General features: G+C 42.8%; 1 protein-coding gene across 1 annotated transcript; it reads right to left on the reverse strand.

Annotated features, from left to right (window-relative positions):
- Nucleotides 1–270: 270 nt before the first annotated feature.
- On the reverse strand, nucleotides 271–22,122 carry pinx1 (PIN2 (TERF1) interacting telomerase inhibitor 1). The gene is made up of 7 exons (XM_041958550.1): nucleotides 22,090–22,122; nucleotides 21,424–21,533; nucleotides 21,219–21,311; nucleotides 20,411–20,492; nucleotides 19,054–19,143; nucleotides 14,270–14,352; nucleotides 271–2,149 (listed from the first exon to the last, which is right to left on the reverse strand). Exons 1-7 carry the CDS (start codon nucleotides 22,106–22,108, stop codon nucleotides 1,454–1,456), a joined length of 1,173 nt encoding a protein of 390 aa, XP_041814484.1. The 5' UTR covers nucleotides 22,109–22,122; the 3' UTR covers nucleotides 271–1,453.

Here is a 22,122-nt window from a genome sequence, read left to right on the forward strand (position 1 = left end):
CACCGGAAGGCTGTAGCTTTCTTTTTCCTCCTTTGACTCACACCAACCACGAACCGGCTTGTTAAGATCTTATCTGTCAAGTCAAAGGAAAGATTTCGAAAGCTTGTAAATCACATTTGGAAGTGGAGGGGGTGACTGCTGTTGATACCTTTACAGCTGATACTGTATGCGGTGCTCTGTGTTTGACTGAAGTAAACCACCATTTCTCCTCATCGCTCTTTCCACATACATTTCACTGACAAAGGGAAAACAAGCAAACATGCATTCACGGCTACTTGAATTTATTTAAAAATGGTTTGATCCTATTAAACTTAATGTGTCAGACAGATGTTTTCAAAGATTTGTAGCAAAACAACATTGAATTGCATCCATTCAGATTCGTCACGTCATACAAACACATCGCAGAGACGACAAAGTTCTGTGTTCTTACAAATTTTGCAAAAACAGTCTCTGGGTCACTTTAATAAACGATATGAAGAGCTTCATTTCACAGGAGGCATCCATGGCCTTTAACAGGACAAAGATGGTTAAGAAACAGTCCACTATGATTGCCTCAATAAATACTAATGCAGATAAAATGCTGAGACACAAATGATGGTAAAATTGCATTTTTATATATTGTTCAAAAAAACATCAAATAAGTTTTCTTGAATTGATTGGTGCTATTTTTGAAATCAATTATTTGGACCCTTTTTACTTAATGAGACGAGACAGAAGCACTCTTCTCACCTCATTTAAAAAAGTACGTCAGCTTATGACATCTGTGCTCATACATTTGAGACACTGTGGAGAAATAGATCCATCTAATATCTTAAAAGGAAGAGTTCAACATCTTGGGAATATTCGCCCAGAGTCGGCGAGTAGATCGATACCACTCTCACATCTGTCCATTAAATATGACGCTACAGCCAGCAGCTGGTTAGCTTAGCATGTAGCATGAGTGGAAACAGCTAGCCTGGCTCTGCCAACAACATCACCTCTAACCCTAACTGACACACGATTTTTGTTTAATCAGTCCAAATGTGTAGAAATGACATATTCCATTTATGTGGAGTTGCACAGGTCTTAACTTTATATTTACCACACAGACGTGAGAGTGGCGTCAATCTTCTCATCCAACTCACAGCAAGAAAGCAAATAGGTTTTTACCAAAATGTTGTAACTCTTCATTAAGTCGTGGCATTTTACCCTCCGCTGCAACAATGGAGTATCCCAGTGGCTTTACTGGCCAGCTTCAAGGTTTTTATTGTGATCGAATGTCTTTCCTCCTCACTGTAGCTGAGTGTTCCTCATAAACAGGTTATTGGATTGAATATACAAACACAAGACATTTGATTTGCTCATGAAGACAATGAACATGCCCAGTGCTCATGTGTATGGAAACAGGATGACACGAGTCCCCCTGAAGCTCTAAGGACTGATGGAACTGGAGGCCATTTTTTATTAATTCCACCTATTCTTGATGCTTCTTTTTCTTTTTCTTGTCCTTTTTGGATTTCTTCTCTACTATCTCCTGCTCCTCCTCTTTTACCACATCGTCCACCTCCTCCACTCTGTGTTTCTTCTTCTTTTTGTGAACGAGCTCAGATTCTACAGTTTGATCCTCTGTTGGCCTGTGTCCCTTTAGTAGCTCTGTTTCCTTATTGTTGTTTTTAACCTTCTTCTTCTTCTTGGATGGAGGCAGCTCCTTACAGTTCTGCTCCACGCCAGAGGGGGAGCTGCAGTTCTCATTTGTAGCCCCTTCGTTTTCAACCCTTTTCCTCTTTTTCTTCTTCTTCCCCGGACGCTCCTGCGGTTGGCCCTCATTGTCCTCCATTACAACAGCAGCAGTACTGATCTCTTCTGCCACTTCAAGCTGATCTGCTGACTTTTTGCTCTTCTTCTTCTTCTTTTTCTTTTTGGGCTCCTCTGAATCGTCGTTGCTGCTGTGGGTGGGACTGGGTTCCTCCGATGGGCCCGATGTCTCGTCGGGTGCTGTACTCTGGGCCTGTCCACGAGCCTTCTTCAACTGAGCCATTCGCTGTGCAAAATACTCCTGCATGGTGAGCGTGCTCGTCACAGTCTTGGTGATGGACTCAGTATCCAGTTCAGAAGACGCCGGAGTACAAGTCTCGCCCGTCTCACCCTGAGAATCACTGCTGTTGCTCCCCTAGACCAAAAAAAAAAAAAAAACACAAATAAGAGGACAGGTTAGGATTTCATGCAGCATCTACAGAAATAGACGGCACACAATGGTGGACAGAGGAGCTTAAGTGATCGTCAATCGTCATGCAGAGATTAACCAGGCAGATTTTGGTGAGTGAAAAGAGGCCAAAATAGGATGTTCATGTAACAATAGGTGTTAAAGGATCACCTTAAAATAGGCATTTATCATCGTCGTCTTACAACAAGATGTAGCGCCACACATACAGCTGTGTGTCAGTGCCACCCCTCTGTGACAGCTGCTCACTACTGAAGCGTTCTAATGTGAGACAACAGTTAATGTGCCCGACGAAGGCGGTCAACAGAAACCTGAAGTGTGGACACTGCAGAGGAGTTTTCAGTTCACATAGTGCCACTACACAGCTGTGCTCTGACATCAAATCCTACAGAGCATCACCTTCGGAAAATAATTTCATATGATTGAGAAATATTGAAACAACTCATTACACTGAATTTATTAAAAGTAATTCACCAGTTAAAAAAGGATTAGACTTTGCTGTATTAGAAATATAACGAAAGTAAAGAAAAGTCATTACAAGCACAGTTTTAATTTTTGTGCTTAATTTAAAGTATGTTTGACAAACCTTACTTCTAAATAGATGTAGTTAAGTTCTATTTAAATGAATTTATAATTCTGCAATATTTAAAAAGGTATTTCACAGTACTTATAAAAAGTGTACTTTATTGTAAGTGTCATCATTCATAAATAACATCTTGATGATGAGTTTAGTTAGCCATGACTGGCTGGAATTGCTGGTTAGAATACTGCATGTTGCTCAGACTGAAGTTGAGGCCATCCATAAGGGACTTGTCATTGAGGCTTCCGTAGGCTGCAAACATGTCAAAGGCATACTCAAGTGTACCTCTAAAAAGTGTACTACATTAGAAACAGTTTTCTGTCAGGCCCATTTTGGGAAGTGGAAGCAATAAAATAAAACTCGTCTGGTCTTCAATCTGAGGACACGAGTCAGTCCGGTCATCGACTGATCTCTCCAACCTTTCGGCTACAGTATAAAACAGGGCCAACTTTACAACTCTGAGCTCCTTTTAACTCCACAGCATGAACAATTTGTCACCTCACCCCTGCGACCCATTTGTCTTCATTTTCCTAATGGCCTACTCAATGCATAATGATTTGTCCAGAAGAATACAGAGGCTCCTCCTGAGAATCGCACTAAACAATACCGCCGCTCCGTGTATTACCTCAGAGATGGCGAAGTGGACGGCGTTTTTCTAACCCCACAGATTAGAGATGAATTGAAAACGTTGCGTCGTGCCGAGTCACCTCACGGTTTGGCCTTTCAGCTTTTACATTGGGATTAAACTACTTTGACCCTCAGCACGGATTGAGACAGACAAGCTAACTGATGGACCGGTGAAACAATGTGGATGCGGATCCGAGCAGGTCTTGTGGGACCTGAATAGACTGAAATGCAGAGTGACTGAGTTACTATATATGCACTGGGCTTCCTCTGGAGCTTGAAGTATGCAGTATCTATATTTATCTATATATATATAAAAAACATACATGTCATTTCTTTTCAACTAGCCACCAGGGACTTCAGTGAAACCATGCAAGCTATTAGTCTTAACCCACTTAAAGGCTCTTCATAGTCAATATATTTCCATAACCATTGTTTTGGTGGGCTAATATATTGATTAATATGGTAAGCAGTGACGAACACACCCTGGGTTCAAATATTCTGGTTTTTTTTTTTTTTTTTTGGGCTATAAACTGTGTGTAAAATTTTGAGTACAACACAGATGAGTGTTAAATGAGTTGCTGCACACTGTATTAAATCTAAAAAGGATTCAGAAGCAGTCGCAGAGCACATGATTGAGGCTAAATGACAAGGCAGCAGCTCAAAAAAGTTTTCCGCCGCCTCAGACCTCCGCGAGAAAGAGCCCCCCAACTTCTAACAAGAGGGATAAGGCCCTTCAGGTGAGGTGCCATTAAACAAAACTTTCCAACTTCCCAGAGAAAATCTATACTCCCCGTTACTGCACAATGGCATCCTCTCTGCTTGGGAGAGTGGAGCTGACAGCGCCGAACAACATGTAACTGGGATTTGGGAAGATGGCTGGGGGCCACTTTAGCACTGCCTGTGAAATTACTCTCAAGAGAGGGGGAGCGTGAATGAGCGAGGGGAAAGGGGGGAGAAGAAGAGTGACTGAGAAACATCTCCTCCATCAGGGAAAAGTGGCTGGAACTTGGTATGTGGTTCGTTCCCTACTGCCTGGGGATCATCATTAGACCCTGATCCGACGGGAGGGAAAGTGCTGCGCTGGACACACACACACACGCGCGCACGCACACACACACACACACACACACACACACACACACACACACACACACACACACACACACACACACACACACACACACACACACACACACACACACACACACACACACACACACACACACACACACACACACACACACACACACACACACACACACACACACACACACACGTATAGTACGGACATATGCCTAAAGCTCCAGTCAGCATCACTGGCAGCCCTGGAGATTTTTGTTGAGGGTAACGTGTTACTAAGAGACAAGTCAGCAGCAATGTTTGAGATCTTGTTTCCTTATTTCCAGGTGTGTGTGTTATTCTCTCTGGCCGGTTATTATCAGTTACTACTTGTGCGTGCGTGTCGGCGCAAACAGAACACAGCAGCCACGAGACGATGCCCTCGCACCAGAACAGACGTGTGTCCTGATACGAGCTTCGTGATGAAATGCTTTAACCAGCAGTCACAAAAGTGAAAGATGATTCGTGTGTCTGCCCCCTGATTCGGATCCACTCCCAAATGTAATGGGTTCTTCCTTGGCCCGTGCTACAGCCTTTCACCAAGTTTCATGAACGTCAGGCCAGTCGTTTTTTTGAATCCTGCTGACAAACCAATCAAAGTAGTGGAGGAGGTAATAATAATTAATAATATTAAAGTTAGCACTGCAGTATCTGTATATTATTTGACACGTTTCAGTTTTAGTTTCCTTTTTTTCAAGACCGCTTATATTTTCTATTTTAAGAATCAGATTTTTAAAAATGTATTTATTACTTAATAACAAATGAAACTACTGCAATGCCGATTTGCATTCCTACATTCCTGAAGTGGACCGTCACAACACTGACTCACAATAAAAAGCCTTGCAGCAAAGACAATTACTTCAGTCTTTTTAGAAGCAACTGCAGAGAGTCTTTAGTTGTGGTCAGCGTAGGCTTCATGTAGTTTGTTTTACTTTTCCACATTTTACACATCGAGCTGATGTCAGATGAAGCAACAAAAGGCGAAACCTTCTATATACACCAGGTTTAGTCTGGGGATCTAACCACAGATTTTTTTTTTTTTTTTTTACATTTTTTTTTACTATTCAATTGCTAAACCAAAATCTGAACAGCAAAGTTTATTTCCTATAATAGTAGAAGCACTTCAACAGAGAATTCCCTTTTAAACCTACAGCAAAAGAAAGGCTGCAAACAACTTAGAATTTATAAAATCAGTTTACATAATTGCAGGAATAGAGAAGAGTGGCTGAAAATGCAGTCCCAGGCTACAACACAGTGGGGCTGAGGAGTGGAGGGTTGGAGAACACACCTATATCCAGCCATGTCTACTCCTCCCCCTCCTCCTCCTCCAGGACCCAGAAACCCAGGAAAAGGATGTGCTCAGCGCACTGTGTGCAGTTCTGAGATAAGGCTCCTTCGGCAGAGGAGCGGCCTGGCTGGCTATCGGGCCCTTCCTGCTCCGCTCTCTCCCCTGGCGGGGGCTGGGGCTGGGCAGGGAACACAGGGAGGGCCCGCAGAGGGTCCCAGAGAAAAGGAGAGGGTGGGAAGACATTCAACAGGCCACCTCCTTCAAGACTCTCCAGTTCTATCTCTCCCTGCTAATGTAGCCGATGGAAAGCCAACGGTAAGACATGTGCCAAGGTGCCAAGATACCGAGGCCAACACATTCAGGAGGAGAGTCAACCAAGCCAGCAGAGGGATGTGGAGAAGGTTCACCAGAGTGCATGTGAAACTTTTCTGACTCAACAAGATTTGCAGGGAAATTTATTGAGCTTCAATGAATCGACGAGAAGTCCAGATCCGAAACCTTTACGGAGCAAGCACAGCTACTTCATGTTTACTTATCCCTAAAGACAGAATAAAATTCAAAATCAGTACTTTTAGAGATGTCCTAATTCAGGTTTCCAAGGCCTTTTAACCAGTCCAGTCCAATTATTGTTTTATTTTTTCCCACACATTATTCAACTTCAGTGTACAATTAAGTGCTTGAGTACACAAAAGTAAGCCTACCTAAAAACTAAATCAGTAAAATAATCCAGGTTTTGGCAGGTCTTGGCAGCTGAATGGCTCTGCAGACTGTCTGTATATAATGTGTAAAGAGACGCGTGTCAGTGTGCTGTGTTTTGAGCTGGATTTCAACATGCAAAATGTCCCTGAAATATAGGAAAATATCACAGCTCCGTTTGCATCACGTGTTGACCCTCGCAGTCAGTGTGGATCATTTCAGCTCAAACTACTGATTGCTGTAATTTGGTTCCAATTCCATGACTCAGTCACTTGCTATGCTGATCATCATCAAACTGTTCCAATGTTTAAACTGAGTGCAATGGAGCTTTTCGGATCTCTAACAAATGCCTGGATCTGTCCTGATCCTGATCCTGATCCTGTGGATTGTAACAGGACACTGCTAATAGTTGTAGCTGCCACACACATATGTGAGCACCATCTGGCTCAATATCAGATAGTTGTTATTTACAACTTTTCAAATGTGAGAATAAATTCCTCACTCTGATTCAAATCAAGTCCGATTGTTCATTCATGTGCTTTTGAAGTGTTGGAAATCAAACAATCCACTTGTTATGCAGAACTCAGAGGTCCTGTAAAATGTGCAGCAATGCATTGGTAGTCTGGCAGCTGCTTTCCCTGATGCACAGATAAAACCACGTTGTTGCTTAGAAATAAACAGTAAGTAAACTGGGGCATCTGTAGTAAATAGAACGTACTTTTCAACTGACTATTTCATGGTAATAAGGTCAACCTTCCCATGAACTGCCAGCCCTTCAAGTTCTCAAAGGAGGTGGTATGAGGTTTAAAAATAATAGCAAAATTATGAAAAATGTTGCCTGGTTCTTTTGTGTTTCAGTCATGAAAAATCTAAACCTCATACAACAGTGTAAAACTGGACAAAACTCATATGCAAGTTTAGCAGGTTTACTTTTTCTAGATTTACTAAAAGTTATTAAAACGGGTGAATATTAAGAGTTTGGCTAACCAACTACTACTCAAAGACATAAAGTCACCCTCTGGCTCACATGTTAATTAGCATTTGACAAAGCTGCAGCTGCCCATTTATTTTCTTAAAAAAAACTGCCTGTTTGCATTACTTGCTGTTTTTTTCAATAATTTCTAGCCAATATTGGTTGGGTCTGTAATTGCATGAGTGTGCCCTCATTGTCCTGCCACAATAATAAATTTGGCGATACTCAAGGTCTATGGATCAGGCCCTGATTAGCCAGCTGTCTCTCCCTGATGAGCACACAAGTCCAGGAGCCCATCCTTCATGAGCCTGATGTAGGCGGACACAAAAACAGGCTGAAACCTTATTCCCTGTAAATAAGCAAACCCTCCGGTTGACCATCAATACTTTTTAGTAATGTCACTGCCACGAAAGCGATACTCATATTTATCTTTATCCTCCGCAGAAAATTATATTTACACGCAGTAACAAAGGTAGAAACTGTAAGATGATGTACCATAAGTACATTAAATGCCACACATGGAAGCGTCCACAAAGCAACACTTTTGCTAAAGGCATACTTTCTGTGTGCAGTGAAGACAAAACACACACAAAAAAAGGGTTTTGAAAAATTGCACTTTGTGGCCGCTGCGAGAACGTTTATCATAAGTAACAAATGAAGACAACATTATGCATGCAGCGTGACTGCCCTGTGCTTGTTTAACATTGCAAACGCTTGCCGACAATGGCCCCCTCAAGAGCGTCGGGGTCCCCCCCACCCAAACCCCAGAGAAGGAAGATGCAGTGATTATTTTCCCCAGCTGTGATTTATTAGATTAAAGAGTCAGTGATTAAACGCTAGTCGGTGGCTGTAAACAGCCGAGAGGGCTGGAAATCTTTGGGCGGTTAGCTTCACCGGGCGGTAATTACCCAGGCCCCATGTATTCTAGTTTAGGCCCGTAACTAAGAGACGGACGCCCTCTTTTTCTTTTTTGTCCTGCGCTAATCTGTAAGTGTCAGCGAGCTGGCATGGCCAGGAGGGAGCAGTCCACACAACTGCCAGGGAGGTAGGCGGTAAATGTGTGTGTCTTTGCAAGTGTGGGGGGGGGGGTGTTACTTGGCGGGTCTTGATATTTTCAGCGGCAGGAGCAAAAGGGCCTGTCAACAAACACGCTCGAGAAAGGGAGAGCTCTCGCTTGAGGCAATTAGATGTTATCTGAGAATGAATAAGAGTTCCCCGGCTTCACAATCAGCCCGGCACCCTGCATGAGTGCACTGGCCCATTCAAAGAGCGCCGACCACGCTGAGACAACGTTTACAGCACCATCCCCTTTCAACAGATCAGTGCTGCAAGTTGATGGACATCTGAGCCAAAAAGAACTATTCTGCTTTGGTGCTGTATTTTCATTTATACTGTCAACTATACTGTGCAGTGGAAGTCTGCAGTAAGTGAAGAACAATCATGTTACTAACAGGACAGTTAACCCTCTGAAGTTGACAATAAAATTGCTTGATACAAACAAATGTTTAAATAGATACAGTACTGACCACATGTGAAGCCAGTCTTCATTAGTTAATGTCTAACGATGGAAGTCAACATGTAGAAAAACATGTGATCTAAGTAAGAACAACCCTGATTCCATAAAAGTTGGGACGCCGAGTAAAACATAAATCAAACAGAATGTGAGAACTTGCTAATCCTGTTTGACATAAACTCAACTGAAAACAGAACAGAGACATTTAATGTTTGACCTCATCAGCTTCACTGATTTTTGTAAATATCTGCTTGTTCTGAATTTGATGCAGCAACATGTTTCAAACAAGTTGGGACAGGAGCAACAAAAGACTGGGAAAGTAGTGGAACGCTCCAAAAACACCTGTTTGGATCATTCCACAGGTAAACAGGTTGATTGGTAACAGGTGATGTTTTAATCTGTTTTAATTTACCTTTTACACTGTCCCAACTTTTTTGGAATTGAGGTTATAAATAGTAAAAGAGTTGTCAAGTCTGGTTAATTTCATGAAATGAAGCTGAAATTAAAAAAAAGATACGTTATTCTTAAATGACTAAAGCAGCTAAAGTCATGTTAATGGAACAATTTTATGTCTTATCTATAGTATCAACCAGCCCAGTTACTAATAATTGAGACACTTTTTTAAAATAACAATTCGACACCGCCACACTTCACTGTTCACAGGCCTCAGGAGCCTCACCTGTGAAACTCGCACTAGAGTTGCAGACAGTTTCTGTACCAAAAACATATTCTGCTTCTGCGCTGTCAGCAAAGTTTCACCGCTCGACTCCGCCCATCAGCTCCTTGGCGCCTCGCCGAAGCATCTGCCAAACGCTCGAGCCCCCAACCCGCGCCGCCCCTGTCCCATATTCCTTAAGACGGTGGTGTCGGGGGAGCCCCCGCTGACGTGCGATCCTTCATGTGGACGACGCGTGGGCAGGAAAAACTTGCAACAGGTGCCACCCGATGAGGCTTGATCCTCGGCCCTTTGTGCCTGAGCAGGAGTGGGAGTGGGATAGGCCGCGGGGGGTCACGCTGACCCAGAGCAGGGTGCGCCATACTGACTGTCTGACTGGAAGGTTCAGACGTCAAAACAAGCCTTTTACCAAATTATACTCAACCATTCTTCTTCCCTGAGGTTTTAGGGAGTACAGAACTAATGAACCATGTTGAAACAATTATAATTAATATTTCTAATAGTGAAATCATCGGATCTGTTTATCGGCTGTAAAACTAAATTCATTATAGATGTGATATTTTTTCTGTGTTAAGATCCTGAATGAAAACTGAAAATTCCATTCAGTAATGACATTAAGCTAAAGCCAAATGATAATGACAAATAAGTAAATCATGCTGTCGACTCTTCGCAAACTCAATATCTGCAGGACCAAACGAATTTGTCATTTATTTCACACTCATTACAAACAGTATGCACATGACGAAGGTTTGGCCATGTTACAGTCATAATATCATAAAAATAGAATTTTAGATCTAGATTTATTTTTTTTTTAGGAAGAACCCCCTGCCCAAAAAAAAAAGAAAAAAAAAAAAAGATGAAACTGAATTTTGTCTTTTTCAAAACACACACCCTAAAAAAGAAACGCAGAAGGGAATGTAGGTGGAGAAATAAAACTACGGCTTGTTTCTCCCTTTCATCTGCGCTGGCGGCTTTAAAAAATGACTAACTTTTGTTGATGTATGAATCGGCGGGGAGTCTATTTATCAGCAGGCCCTCTGCGGTCGGCCGCTTGGGTCCCTCAAGTCACAAGCCGCGTCGCTCCCCTTTGACTGATTAATTAGCCAATCAGAGGACATTTTTCACTGGGCGGCAGAATGGTTTATTTCAGCTAATGCCGGGCTTTCGAGCTGAGGCCCGTTGGAGCCTCGTCGGCTCTTTCGGCCTGCCTGAGTGGCCGGGCAGAGGGGCAAGGGAGATAAATCAAGCCGGGCTGGCCCTCCATGTGGCTCCCCTAACTAAACCCCCTGAGGAGGGCACGGTGGCGGAGAGGGAGGGGGAAGGAGAGGGGGACGCAGGATGGCCAGGGGCACTGCTCGCCCGCCGATAAGCACGGGGAGCACAGGGCTGCCAAAGTGCCTTCATTTAGAAGTGGCCGGGGCTTTTTGATATCTCGGCAGAGAGAGCCTGTCGTTTGTCATGCTGTGAGTAATTGTGTTGAGGGGCACAAGAGGAGGCAGGAGATGGAGGGGGCTCGCAAGCGTGGGATGGGTGATGGATAACAGAGAGCCATGTAGATGGACAGGTGCTCCACCACCACTACAGAGCCCTCGCTGGTCAGGGAGTGTAAATAATGGTTTTAAGCATATATTTTCAGGTGGCTGCGCTGTACGGTGGAAAGAGGCTGTGAGTGAAAAGATCATCCATTGATCTTGCAGATAATGGTTTTAATTTAACAACTAATTCTGCACAAGTGTAATGAACTTCGGTATGTACACTCAGCGGCCACTTTCTTACCTGTGCAATCTACAGCAATTCAATACGACTGCTCAGCCACAAATTCTACCTTAAGAGGGTTTATAAGCAGTTTTTGTTGCCATTGTTGGAAATGTGTAAAATCAATTACATGTTTATCAATTAGGTCATAGCTTGGTCGTGTGCTGGACTGGATTATACTGAGAAAGGTTGCCCTGGTGTATTTAATAAAGTGGACACATGAGTAAGTGTGTGTGTGCATGGAAACAGATAGATGATAGGTGTGATGTTAGTGCTTGAAGTCCTCCCTTCTGTCATGTTTAAGTAGGGCGCAGAACCCCCAATACTTTCTGACCACTGAAGCAGGAACTGACAAGCTTCTTCGGCTTGTTTAATTATTCTTCAGGGAGCGATCAATTAATTTTTCTCTTCTTCTTTTTTTTTTTTAAGCCTACTGAATGGTTGCACTTTTTATGTCACACAGCTACACAGTACACAGGTGAAGCATAATAATGGTTGAGACTTATTAGCAACCTGCATACAATTAAAATGAGTAAATAATCCGTCCCGTGTGCTCCTAAGTTTTTTCCATCACATCTTGTGCTGCCTTTGATGAACACAGGCATGTGGGACAGCTGAGTGCGTGTGTGTGTGTGTGTGTGTGCGTGTGCGTGCGTCTGCCTGTCTGCATTTCAGGGAGCGTTGTGAGGCGCGATAAGAGGCGAGCAGGAAGCACATCACTGTGGGAGGAAGGAAGACCCCAGCAGTGGGGGACTGGTGGAAGGGAGGCTGGGGAGACAGCAGTGGGTGGCGGGTGAAGATTCCTGACAGGGAAGGAGGGCGGTTCTGGAGGAGCCGATCCAGATTTGGTCAAGCGTGATGTGATGATGTGACTGGTGGCTGAAAGGCAACTCCACCACTAAACCACAGCTCCTAATGTTGATAATAGTCACTGCTTAGGCATAAAGCTCTTTAGGGTGTTCAGATTATTGCACGTGTCTACACTGCAGAGCATATTTTGTGCTGCAACAGTACTGTAAGCACAGATCAGGGTGCGCCGAGGGTCACTGGCAGAGTCATGGACACACTCGCAGGAGATCCTGCACAATGCCTCGAGCTTGATTGGTCCATCACCCTCTTTACCTCTTCCCAGTAACCTCAGATGTTGCTGGGCTTCAACACAAGGCCTCGTGGGAAGCCATTGTAATTGTGTTCAGTGTTTTCGATATGGTCAATGGTGTCCCTCCTGGCTGAAAAATAACAACCCATAACCAAACGATTAGGGAGAAAATGGTGGTGTGTATTGCTTGCATTTCCAATGTTAATCAGCTAGGGAGAAGCAGCCATTGTGATGTTATGGCTCGGCACCTGTAGGGGAATAGAGAAGGTTTTTCTCCTGCAATTTATGGATTTAAAGATGCCAATTTTTTCAAGCTAAATGCTTGAGATAAACAGAGGAGGCCAGCAAGAGGCTTTTCTGGGTCTCTGAGTCCAAAAGCGACATTTGTCATTGTCCTTCCGGTTCTGAAGGGGGTCAGCAGATGTTGTGACACCAGAAATGCCAGTTTATTAAAAAAAGAAGTATTAATTCATAATAAAATACATAGATGCTCTGTGTCTGATTGTGTCACTTCTCATGTCTTTATAATGATAATCCCACAGTCCTGAAATGAAACTTGCACCTGTCTGAGCCTGCCAGCTACATTTCAAAAGCATGAGAGCCAGCATAACGCCGAATGGCAAAGTGACGTTTGAAGTGACCAACCACCACTGCCAAGAGCGAAATGAGAACTTTTTTTTTTTTGCAGGCGTCATCATTTCAGATTTCTGCACACCTCACCCCAATTTTGATTTGCCTTTAATAATGCCTGCCGGCGTCTTAACTACCTGATGTGAGCGCTTCAAGACAGAAGTAGAGAAGAGAGGAAGTGCGCAGAGAGGAGTGCGGGGTTAAGAGTGCAAATCCTTTAACTGGATTTAGGTGCTCTTGCTGCCATCAGTGGCCTGTTGGCGGTGTTAAAGCCGCACGCTGTGACATGGCTAATCTAGGGCCACGGGCTGCTCAGGAGCTGGGCCCTGCAGAAGCAGTAGGATCACGTGATGCTGCAGCGATTGATGGAGGCATCAGCACCAGTGGTCATCCTTAATTACCAAGACAGAGGCAGATAAGCTTGTGCCACATGGCCAGAGGTACGCCACCTCCTCCCCCGGTGCATACTTGACATTGGCTGGGTTAACAGAGATCACAGGCCTGCCCTCTCAGCTTAGAAAACTACTGTTTCACTGCAAAAACAGCAAATTACAGTTTGGATTAGGGATATACATTACAATCTTTTGTAACTGGATATAGTGCACTTTGACACGATAAGACTGATTGCCTAGAACCTGGAGTATAATACTATATTGTGGGTGTTACTCATGATCATACGTCCTGGTGTGGATATAATTAAAAAGAATGTCCTAGACACGTGTGTCTGGTCATAAACTCTATGGAAATTAATTTATCTTTCAAGTTTTTTTCAATCCTGTGCCAAGCTTCAATTATATACATATCAATTTGTTTTATATGCTGTTTATAGTTTTATTGTATATCTGTTTTTTGGGGGGATATTTGGAAGTGTTTTCCTCAAACAAAAAACAAACTTAATCTACGAAGTTGCAAAGCCAGAGATCATCAGTGTGCAGAATTTGTTTTGTTCTTGTATATTTGGGATTTTTTTTAATGCTACATTTGCCTTTGTTTGCAGGTTAATCAAAAAACAAATAAGGTAAATTAGATGGAAACCTGGAAAATAAAACTTGCTGCCTGATTTCAACTTTAAGGCAAATCGTGGATAATGTCAATAATCTTGACATCTCTTACCTGCTCTTGGTCCTTGGCAGAGTTTCCTCTTTTCCCAAAGATACAGTTCAGGTCTGTTTCAGTACGGGAGGACAGATCCTTTCCTGAAATACAAAAGAAGAAGGCAAATTTAAACAACAGGATAAAATGGAAGAGATACTGACAGTCCGTAAAACAAAAGCAACATCACTAGTGGGGTTTTCAACCAAATGTACCCCAAGGTGATCAATAACAATTCAGCCCCAATTTCTCCAACACCCACCCACCAAATAGATAAACGAATAAATACAACAAATTAAAATGCAGACATTTTAAGGGAAACGGCTTTAAATATGCAACCTGTAACTGTTGCAGGTCAATGCATATGTTTTTGAGTCTGTGTATATGCACGTGTGTGTGTGTTGGGGGTTAGAAGGTAGGAGGAGGTGGTCTCTTGAGTAAAGAAAGAGGAGGATTGCGTGGTCTGCTTCTTGCTCCAGGGATAAAACGGCAAAGAAAAATAAACCGACGACGGGGTCTGCCACGCCACGCCTCCGGATTCCCATTTTCAAGCCAGGCCTCAAAGACTCCTGAAGCACACAGTCGCCTGTCTCAAGCCCGGGTCCTGTTCGTACAGCTGCATCCTCTTCCTTCAGCGGGGCTCTGATAACATTTGGTTATTTATTGCTTTTAAACCTCTATCTCCCCCTACTCTTGGCTTTGAAAGTCGCTGCACATGCAGGTCTAAGAAGCAAAACCAAGAAAGTATGTTGAAAACTTAAATAAATGAGGGGAGGGGCTGTGTTGTTTGTCATCTAGTGAACTCAGGTCAAACACAAAATTATACCTAATCTGACCTTTCTGCTGTTTGGATGAGGAAATACCTGTCAAAGGTTCCCAGGCTTTCAGGTGAAAGTGCAAATAACAGTGTTCTGATAAAAAAGGAGCTTAACGCTACTTTTCCCACAAACATTCAAAAGGTGGCTGAATGCCATTACGCGAGGTGAAGCCTGGCCGCTGCTAACCTGCAGTGGAAAGTGTTAGTGTTAGGTTTCCAAGGACACGGATGAAATGGCAACAACTGTCAGCACTGATAACTAGTTAAACCAGACCAACAAATAGCAGAGGCTCTACAGAGAAATACACATACAGATGTGATGTGCTTTGTTATTAAAAGCCCAAAGACTGTGATAAAGCCAACCACAGAGAGCAAAGGATGGAGAGCTGTAGTTAAATTCTGCATCAACCACCACCCTTGCTGCCATGACAGGTGATAGATGGGGGCAGCAATTAAAACTGGGTTACTGGTTTATGCTGTGGACTCCCGGACCTAAGCAGCGGAGATTTTGGTGCCTTTCCCCGCAAACAAAGGCCATCAATCCTCGGTGCTGGCAGTGAGGGAGCCAGCCAGAACAGGATATCAATAAAAAAAAAAGGCAGAAGAGAGAATAAGGAGGAGGCCGGCACTGAGGTGGAGAGGGAGATGGTTACAAGGTTCCCAGATGCTACTGTGGCCACAACATTTTTTGCAGCAGTGTTTCACAGATTTAATATCAAGAGCAATAAACCAATCAGTCATCAATAAATGACGAGACAAGACTGGCCTGGTTATAAACGAAGCAAACAATATTTCCCCAATTTCAAAACAGCTGGGACGCTGTCTGTAAGACATAAAACAGAACGTGTTCATTTGCTAATCCTTTCAGACATGTTCTAAACTGACACACACAAACATACACCAACATCAAACACACCTCGCACACGACAGCTGAGATAACCCTGTTCTGTTATTCCCTGTGAAATTCAATTCACTGGGCTGTGTGTACTGTATTTACTGCTCTTACTGTTCTCATCTTCCTTGTCTTGTTTTGTCTTAGTAATAATAAAAAATAAATACATGCATATTTTGGTAAATATCTGCATATTCTGAATTTGATGACAGCAACATGTTTCAAACAAGTCGTGACTGGAGCAACAAAAGACTGGGAAAGTGGAACGCTCCAAAAACACCTGTTTGGAACATTCCACAGGTAAACAGGTTTATTGGTAACAGGTGATAGTATCATGGTTGGGTATGAAAGGATCATCCTGGAAAGGCTCATTCTTTCACAAGCAAGGATGGAGGAGGTTCACCACTTTGTGAACACATGATTGTATAAAGGATGTTACTGCATGAGCTCAGGAACATTTCGGTTGGTTTGCAAATGAGTGCACATTCAGTTCTTATTTACCTTTTACACAGCATGCCATTGTTTTTTAAATCAGGGTTGTAATTTTAAAATCACTTACAATATTTTTGATCTGACTGGATATGAAATCATGTATTTAATGGTAGATTCAAATGCAGATTGCACATCCAGACCTATGAGAGTAGTACATGACTTTTTCAACCTCTCATGTAACAAGCTTAGAGACACTAAATCTATTACCAAGCCTTAACTTGGCAACAGCTTCACAGGGAGGGGAGCCGGCATTGGAGCAATCGGTGGAAGCATGCAAACAGGCCTGGCAGGTTACTGTACATGCTTGCCAGGTAACTGTTTGGTTGCCCGTGCCAATCCAGACCACAAGCAGGACACAGCAAGGCAATGTCAACAGAAGGAAGATGATCAAAAAACTTTCCTGCAGCTGACGCCGACCATTGTGAGAGCACCGTCTATATTAGCAGCTCAAAACTGACAGCTTCACTGTCAAAGTGAAAAGAAAATTTATGTCAGACCACTTAAGGCAGGCGGAGCACTGGACTCGCGGGTTTATAGGTTTTGAGTCACTTATGGACAAACAAGCTGTGCCAGCGTCCCTTCTGTTGTATGACAACGGTTGCAGCCTCTTTGAGAAGAAACGGCTTGAAGTGGTGTCATGTTGCCAAAGACTGTTGAATTGACAGGTCTGCTGTCTGCAGACTCACAAACTGGCTTAAGATTGAATTCCAGCGAAAACATCCCCACCTGCATATCTTCCTATCACCGAAACCGCCTCCCTCTCTGCAAGTCTGAGAAAACACTGAAAGAGAGCCGATGTCACATGTGTTCATGCAACAAACAGCAGTAGTGTCAGGTGCTACCTGCTCTTTAGCTTCCCCTGGCATTTATAAACAGCTGGTGGTGATAACGGAAAGGATCTCCTCAAATGGATTAGAACTTAAAGCCCTGCAGGATCAGACTTTATCAGTTGACGGCAGGTTGGGGTACAAGTGCATCCTAATGCAAAGACAATAAAAGAGGCCCAAGTTCACCGTCAACACAAATGTCCAGTGGTGAACGACAAACAAAGGCATGAACTGTGGCGCTCTGCACGAGGTCAGTGAGGCTGGAGGAAGGGAGGAGGTGAACAGTCGTAAGGACAGAGAGGCCTAAACAGAAGAGTAGCAATTCAGTAAGGATCAGTTTGGTGGGACTGACACGTTGATGCGCTCTGGATTTTTGTGCAAAATGCAAATAATATCTTACACTCTCATCATGCCTAGGTGACATGTCCTCATTATGAAAATAATGTGAAGTGATCTTTAGAGAGGAAAAGGATGCATTCAAACAAAGTGGCAAACAGAATATGGAACACTAACTGAGGCGATGGTGCCTCTGCATGAGTCTGAAAATTCACTGTCATACAGAGTTGTAGGACTTCCATGTATAAAGAGGGCAGGAAGGAGAGCGTCCGGAGGAAAATAAGAAAAACAAGACTCATCATCACACCCCTAATGTCTGTGCTTCATATCTTAAGTGAGGCCTTGTATGGTGGATCAAATCCATCAGGGACAGGGTCTTTTTCTGGCTCCTGCCAAACTAAGATCACAAAAACAGGGTCAGGGGGTCTGGGGGAGAGACTGAGGCCACGTTTTATCTGGCAGGGTCATCTAATGGGTCACACAGCCCCTGGGAGGTGTTGTTTTTGGGGAGGGGGGCAGTAAATGGACATGCCAGATGCCCCAAACAGGAAACAGGAAGTTGCTATTGAATGACGTAAAATATAAAAGGCTCTTCCAGGTGAGGCAAAAGTTGAGATATTTTGTTTTCCCATGTACGCTGACCTGATGAGGTACATCTGAACCTCTGAATAGATTAATTACTTAAACACATGTTAATATTTGATGAGTATGACTTGCATTCTTGCGAAAGGCCTCAAAGAATTACTGCAAACCCTGACAATCTTAATAAGAAATTGTGCCTGTAATCACTCAACTATGCTCCAAGTAAAGCAACTCAGCATTAAAATATGGGATAGTGGTTATTCATTTTGGTCTCCAGTGGTCCTGAACGCTGAATTCCTCCTCGTGCCTATCAGTGTACTGGCCTTGACCAGCAAATCTTGACTTCCTGACATGTAAAGGAGTAATGAAAGTAGAAGGGAGAGTTATTAATAACCTCCCCTAGCACTGACCGGGCCAACTGACCCAGCACAGGCTGACAGAGCTGTGATCAGCATCGGTGGTATGAGCCAAGCACACAAGGCTCAACCAGGGGGGCTGTCTGGCTGTCTGTCTGTCTGTGTGGACTGTATGAAGGTGATGAACTAAAAAAGTTAATGCGCAGACTTGAGCTTGATCAAAAAAAAAAAAAAAGGGTGCTGAGCTTAAATCAGAACATGGTTGTCCTGAAAATATTTTAGATTGACATGCTTTTACTATGTGATGAGCAGTTGATGCAGTCTGGCTGAGTTTGTTGCATGATAGCATGATACTACAGAAACAGCTTCCCAGGTAATCAGTGTAATGACAGTTGACAATGAGAAAAGAGAGCCCCATGTGACAGTTAGCGTCTTCCTGTTTATCCCTCTGCTATCTGTCTGCTGCTGTAAAAGACGATGAGCTGCCAAAAGATAAAACCCACCTTTAGTGAACTTCATGTAATGGACCCTCTTTCTGGAAGTCTTGGACTTCTCTTCCAAGCTGAATGATTGCTTCTCCTCTGGTTGTGGTTCTGTTGACAATAAAGAAAATATAAGGAAAAAAATCTAAATGACATGTCGTACAAACAGTATTCTTTATGCACTTTGCTTCCCAGAGCGCTGATAATTAAAATGTTCATTGTATGACAGTAACTGTAAACAAAGGTTTTCTCTGCAAAATGTTGCAGTGCAGCACCCTCTACTGTCCAAGAGGTGGAACAACCAACCAGGAAAAAGCTGCACTTTAATTTGGTGTGGTCACATGTAGTTTTACAATTTCTGTCGTCCTGCCCACCAATTTAAGAGTAATAAGAACTGAAAAATAACTTTTTACACAACCGAGGACAATGAGGTGCTTGAACACACCATGTGAGCTTTGGTGTTCCAACAGGCATTCAAATTTAAAGTCTCCCTGTATTTTACTGTAGTTTGAATGTTTGAGCTTCGCTGTGCAGAATGATGTATGTACAGAGTTTGATGGTAGAAGGCTGTTTTCACATTCATCTACTGACAGTGGGAAGTTTGTTCGGGCTCAATGAATATCCTATTTTGAAGGTTGGCCCAGCAAGCATGATTTGTGACATCACTACTTTGGAAGCCAATTGACCAAAGCTAAGGCGATGGAAACTTGAGGCTCCAGTGCACGTGGAGTGGGAATTGAATTTTTAGTAAAGTAGGAGACATCACGTCTAACAGTTACATTTTGGAAATGAAACACAGGTCACAGATTTTGGAATTTTAAACGAAAGAGAAGGAGTAGATGTCATTTCAAGGATTTTAATAAGTCTGGAGGGGATTTTTTGGGGGGTTTATATTGAAATCAAAGGACATTTTCTTTAAAGCAGGAAGGCGGGACTTTTACATACAAATGCTCATCTGTTACATTCACGCCTTTGCCAAATGAGCTCACACAATGCTGATTAAGCCTACAACCTCCAGGTAAATCCCTCTGAGTTTTGCTGCATACCAGTTTTTAAATCTGGTGCATGGGGACTGATGCATTTTATGTCAACAAGAAATGACTGGTGGCAGCAACCATAGCGACAGAGTTGGCCACAGCAACTGGCAGTATTGCGGTGTCTATGGCATCAGAAGCATGTAAACAGTGTTAGTGTAATTAATCTTGGTGTTTGTGTAATTAATCTTGCTGCCAAATGGGGGAGACAAAAGCTCCACACTGCAGGTTTAATGTCACAGGTGTTATTGGCGAAAAACATGTTACACTGTTGAAGAGCACACGGTGAAGTTGCAAAAAGTGCAGGACATGGACATAGACATCTTAAAGCATTTTTTACATACCAATGCTATTGTTTTGACCATGATGGTTGTTCAGTTGAGCAAGAAGCTCATTGAAATCATCTTGGTGGGCGATCCAATTATCCTGTCAACACAGAACCAACATCGAAATCAGATGATTTCAAAAGAGATAAAGGAGATAAATGTGGATACGGACAGCAGTCCTGCAATATATCCTCCCTCCATTAAGCTTATGATGGTTTTGTTGAAACTGTTTTCGAGAGGTGCTGATTCAACTATGTGATCATTTTGGAGGATGTACTTTGTGGCGATGTTGAACTGTGTTTTGTTATACTAACAAGTGTTTCTATTATTTTGTCCAGCCCATCAATGACAAAAGGCTAGCTGACAGAAACAACTCTCAGTATAATGTGATACAGCATCCTTCAAAATTCCCACAAACACCTCTCTTTAGGAACATTAGGGTATAAGACTGAATTAGTTTTAACTTGGTGTAGCTAATAAACTAGCAACTGAATGCATATTCAACTGAATTAGAGCATTCAAGCAAAAATGCATTTGCTAACAGTTCCCAAAACTGCCACATGCCTCTTCAAATTGGGAACACTGAGCTGTGGTTCCACCAGCTGTGCATGGCTCATAATTTGTGATTCACACTTACGTGTTATTAACTTTTGGCTCTTCAGAAATCAGCCAGTAAATAAATAATATAAGCAGAACTGCAAACTGAAATGAAATGAGGTTGGTAGGTTTGAATATTTTTGATAATAAATAATCTGAAATATGGCATTAGTCCTTGGAAAATTTACTATCATACTGGTTGAAGTCGGTAAGTGTGAAATGTGCTCACCTCATAGCTGGCAGTGGTTCCAAGACCATAGTTGTTGTTTTTAACCTTTACTTTGATATGATCCGTGGAGCCTTGCTCACTTCTGCCCAGGCCCTTAACATGAAATGGGAAGACACAACATTTGTTTGTGAACACAGATATTCAACAACTCATCTATTCACTGTTGCCTCAGCCTGCAACAGCAGACATGAGTCTCAACACTCACCTTGCCCTTAGACCAGCCCATTCGCTCCAGCATCTTCTGGCCGAATTTGGAGTCGTCATTGCTCCAGGCGCTGTTCCTGGGATCAACAGACCACTTCTGTTTCCTCCGGGCTGGACAGAGAGCAGCAATATCATAACATAACAGTCGTCAAACAAAACATGACATAAACTGTTAGTACAATCAACTCAAATCAAGATAAAACTGATAATGTGTCGTAATAGTTTACTCCTAAATTAGGGTCTCATGTCCGTGCGAACACTGACTGTCAGCTACTGTCAACATGATGGGAACAGGAGCAGAGGCTATGTTTGACACTTCAACTTCCGACTATGCTTTGAGTGTCACAGTAAGTTATTAAAAAGTCGAAAAACAGTCGACCATGAAGGACAATAAAGTTGTCTAAAATGAGCAAATGACAAGCTACTGTACAAACTGCTCAAAGATACCAGAGACAACACGTGTTTACAGACTGATGTAGCTAAAGCTAATGCTAATGTTGGCAACTCGAATTCTTAAACAAGTACTCAATACTGAATATATTCAGAACAAAGTCTATTGACAGGTGGTAGTGGTTTTTTTCTGGAACAGAAAATATAGAAATACATGCTGTTACATTGAAAGAAAAAGGAAAATAGTCATCAAAAACTCTAGAAGAAATTTACGTACGCTCAGCAAGCATGGACATCCTGGGGTCCTTAA

Source organism: Chelmon rostratus, chromosome 18 (assembly GCF_017976325.1).
Source record: "Chelmon rostratus isolate fCheRos1 chromosome 18, fCheRos1.pri, whole genome shotgun sequence".
Lineage (NCBI taxonomy): Eukaryota > Metazoa > Chordata > Actinopteri > Chaetodontiformes > Chaetodontidae > Chelmon > Chelmon rostratus.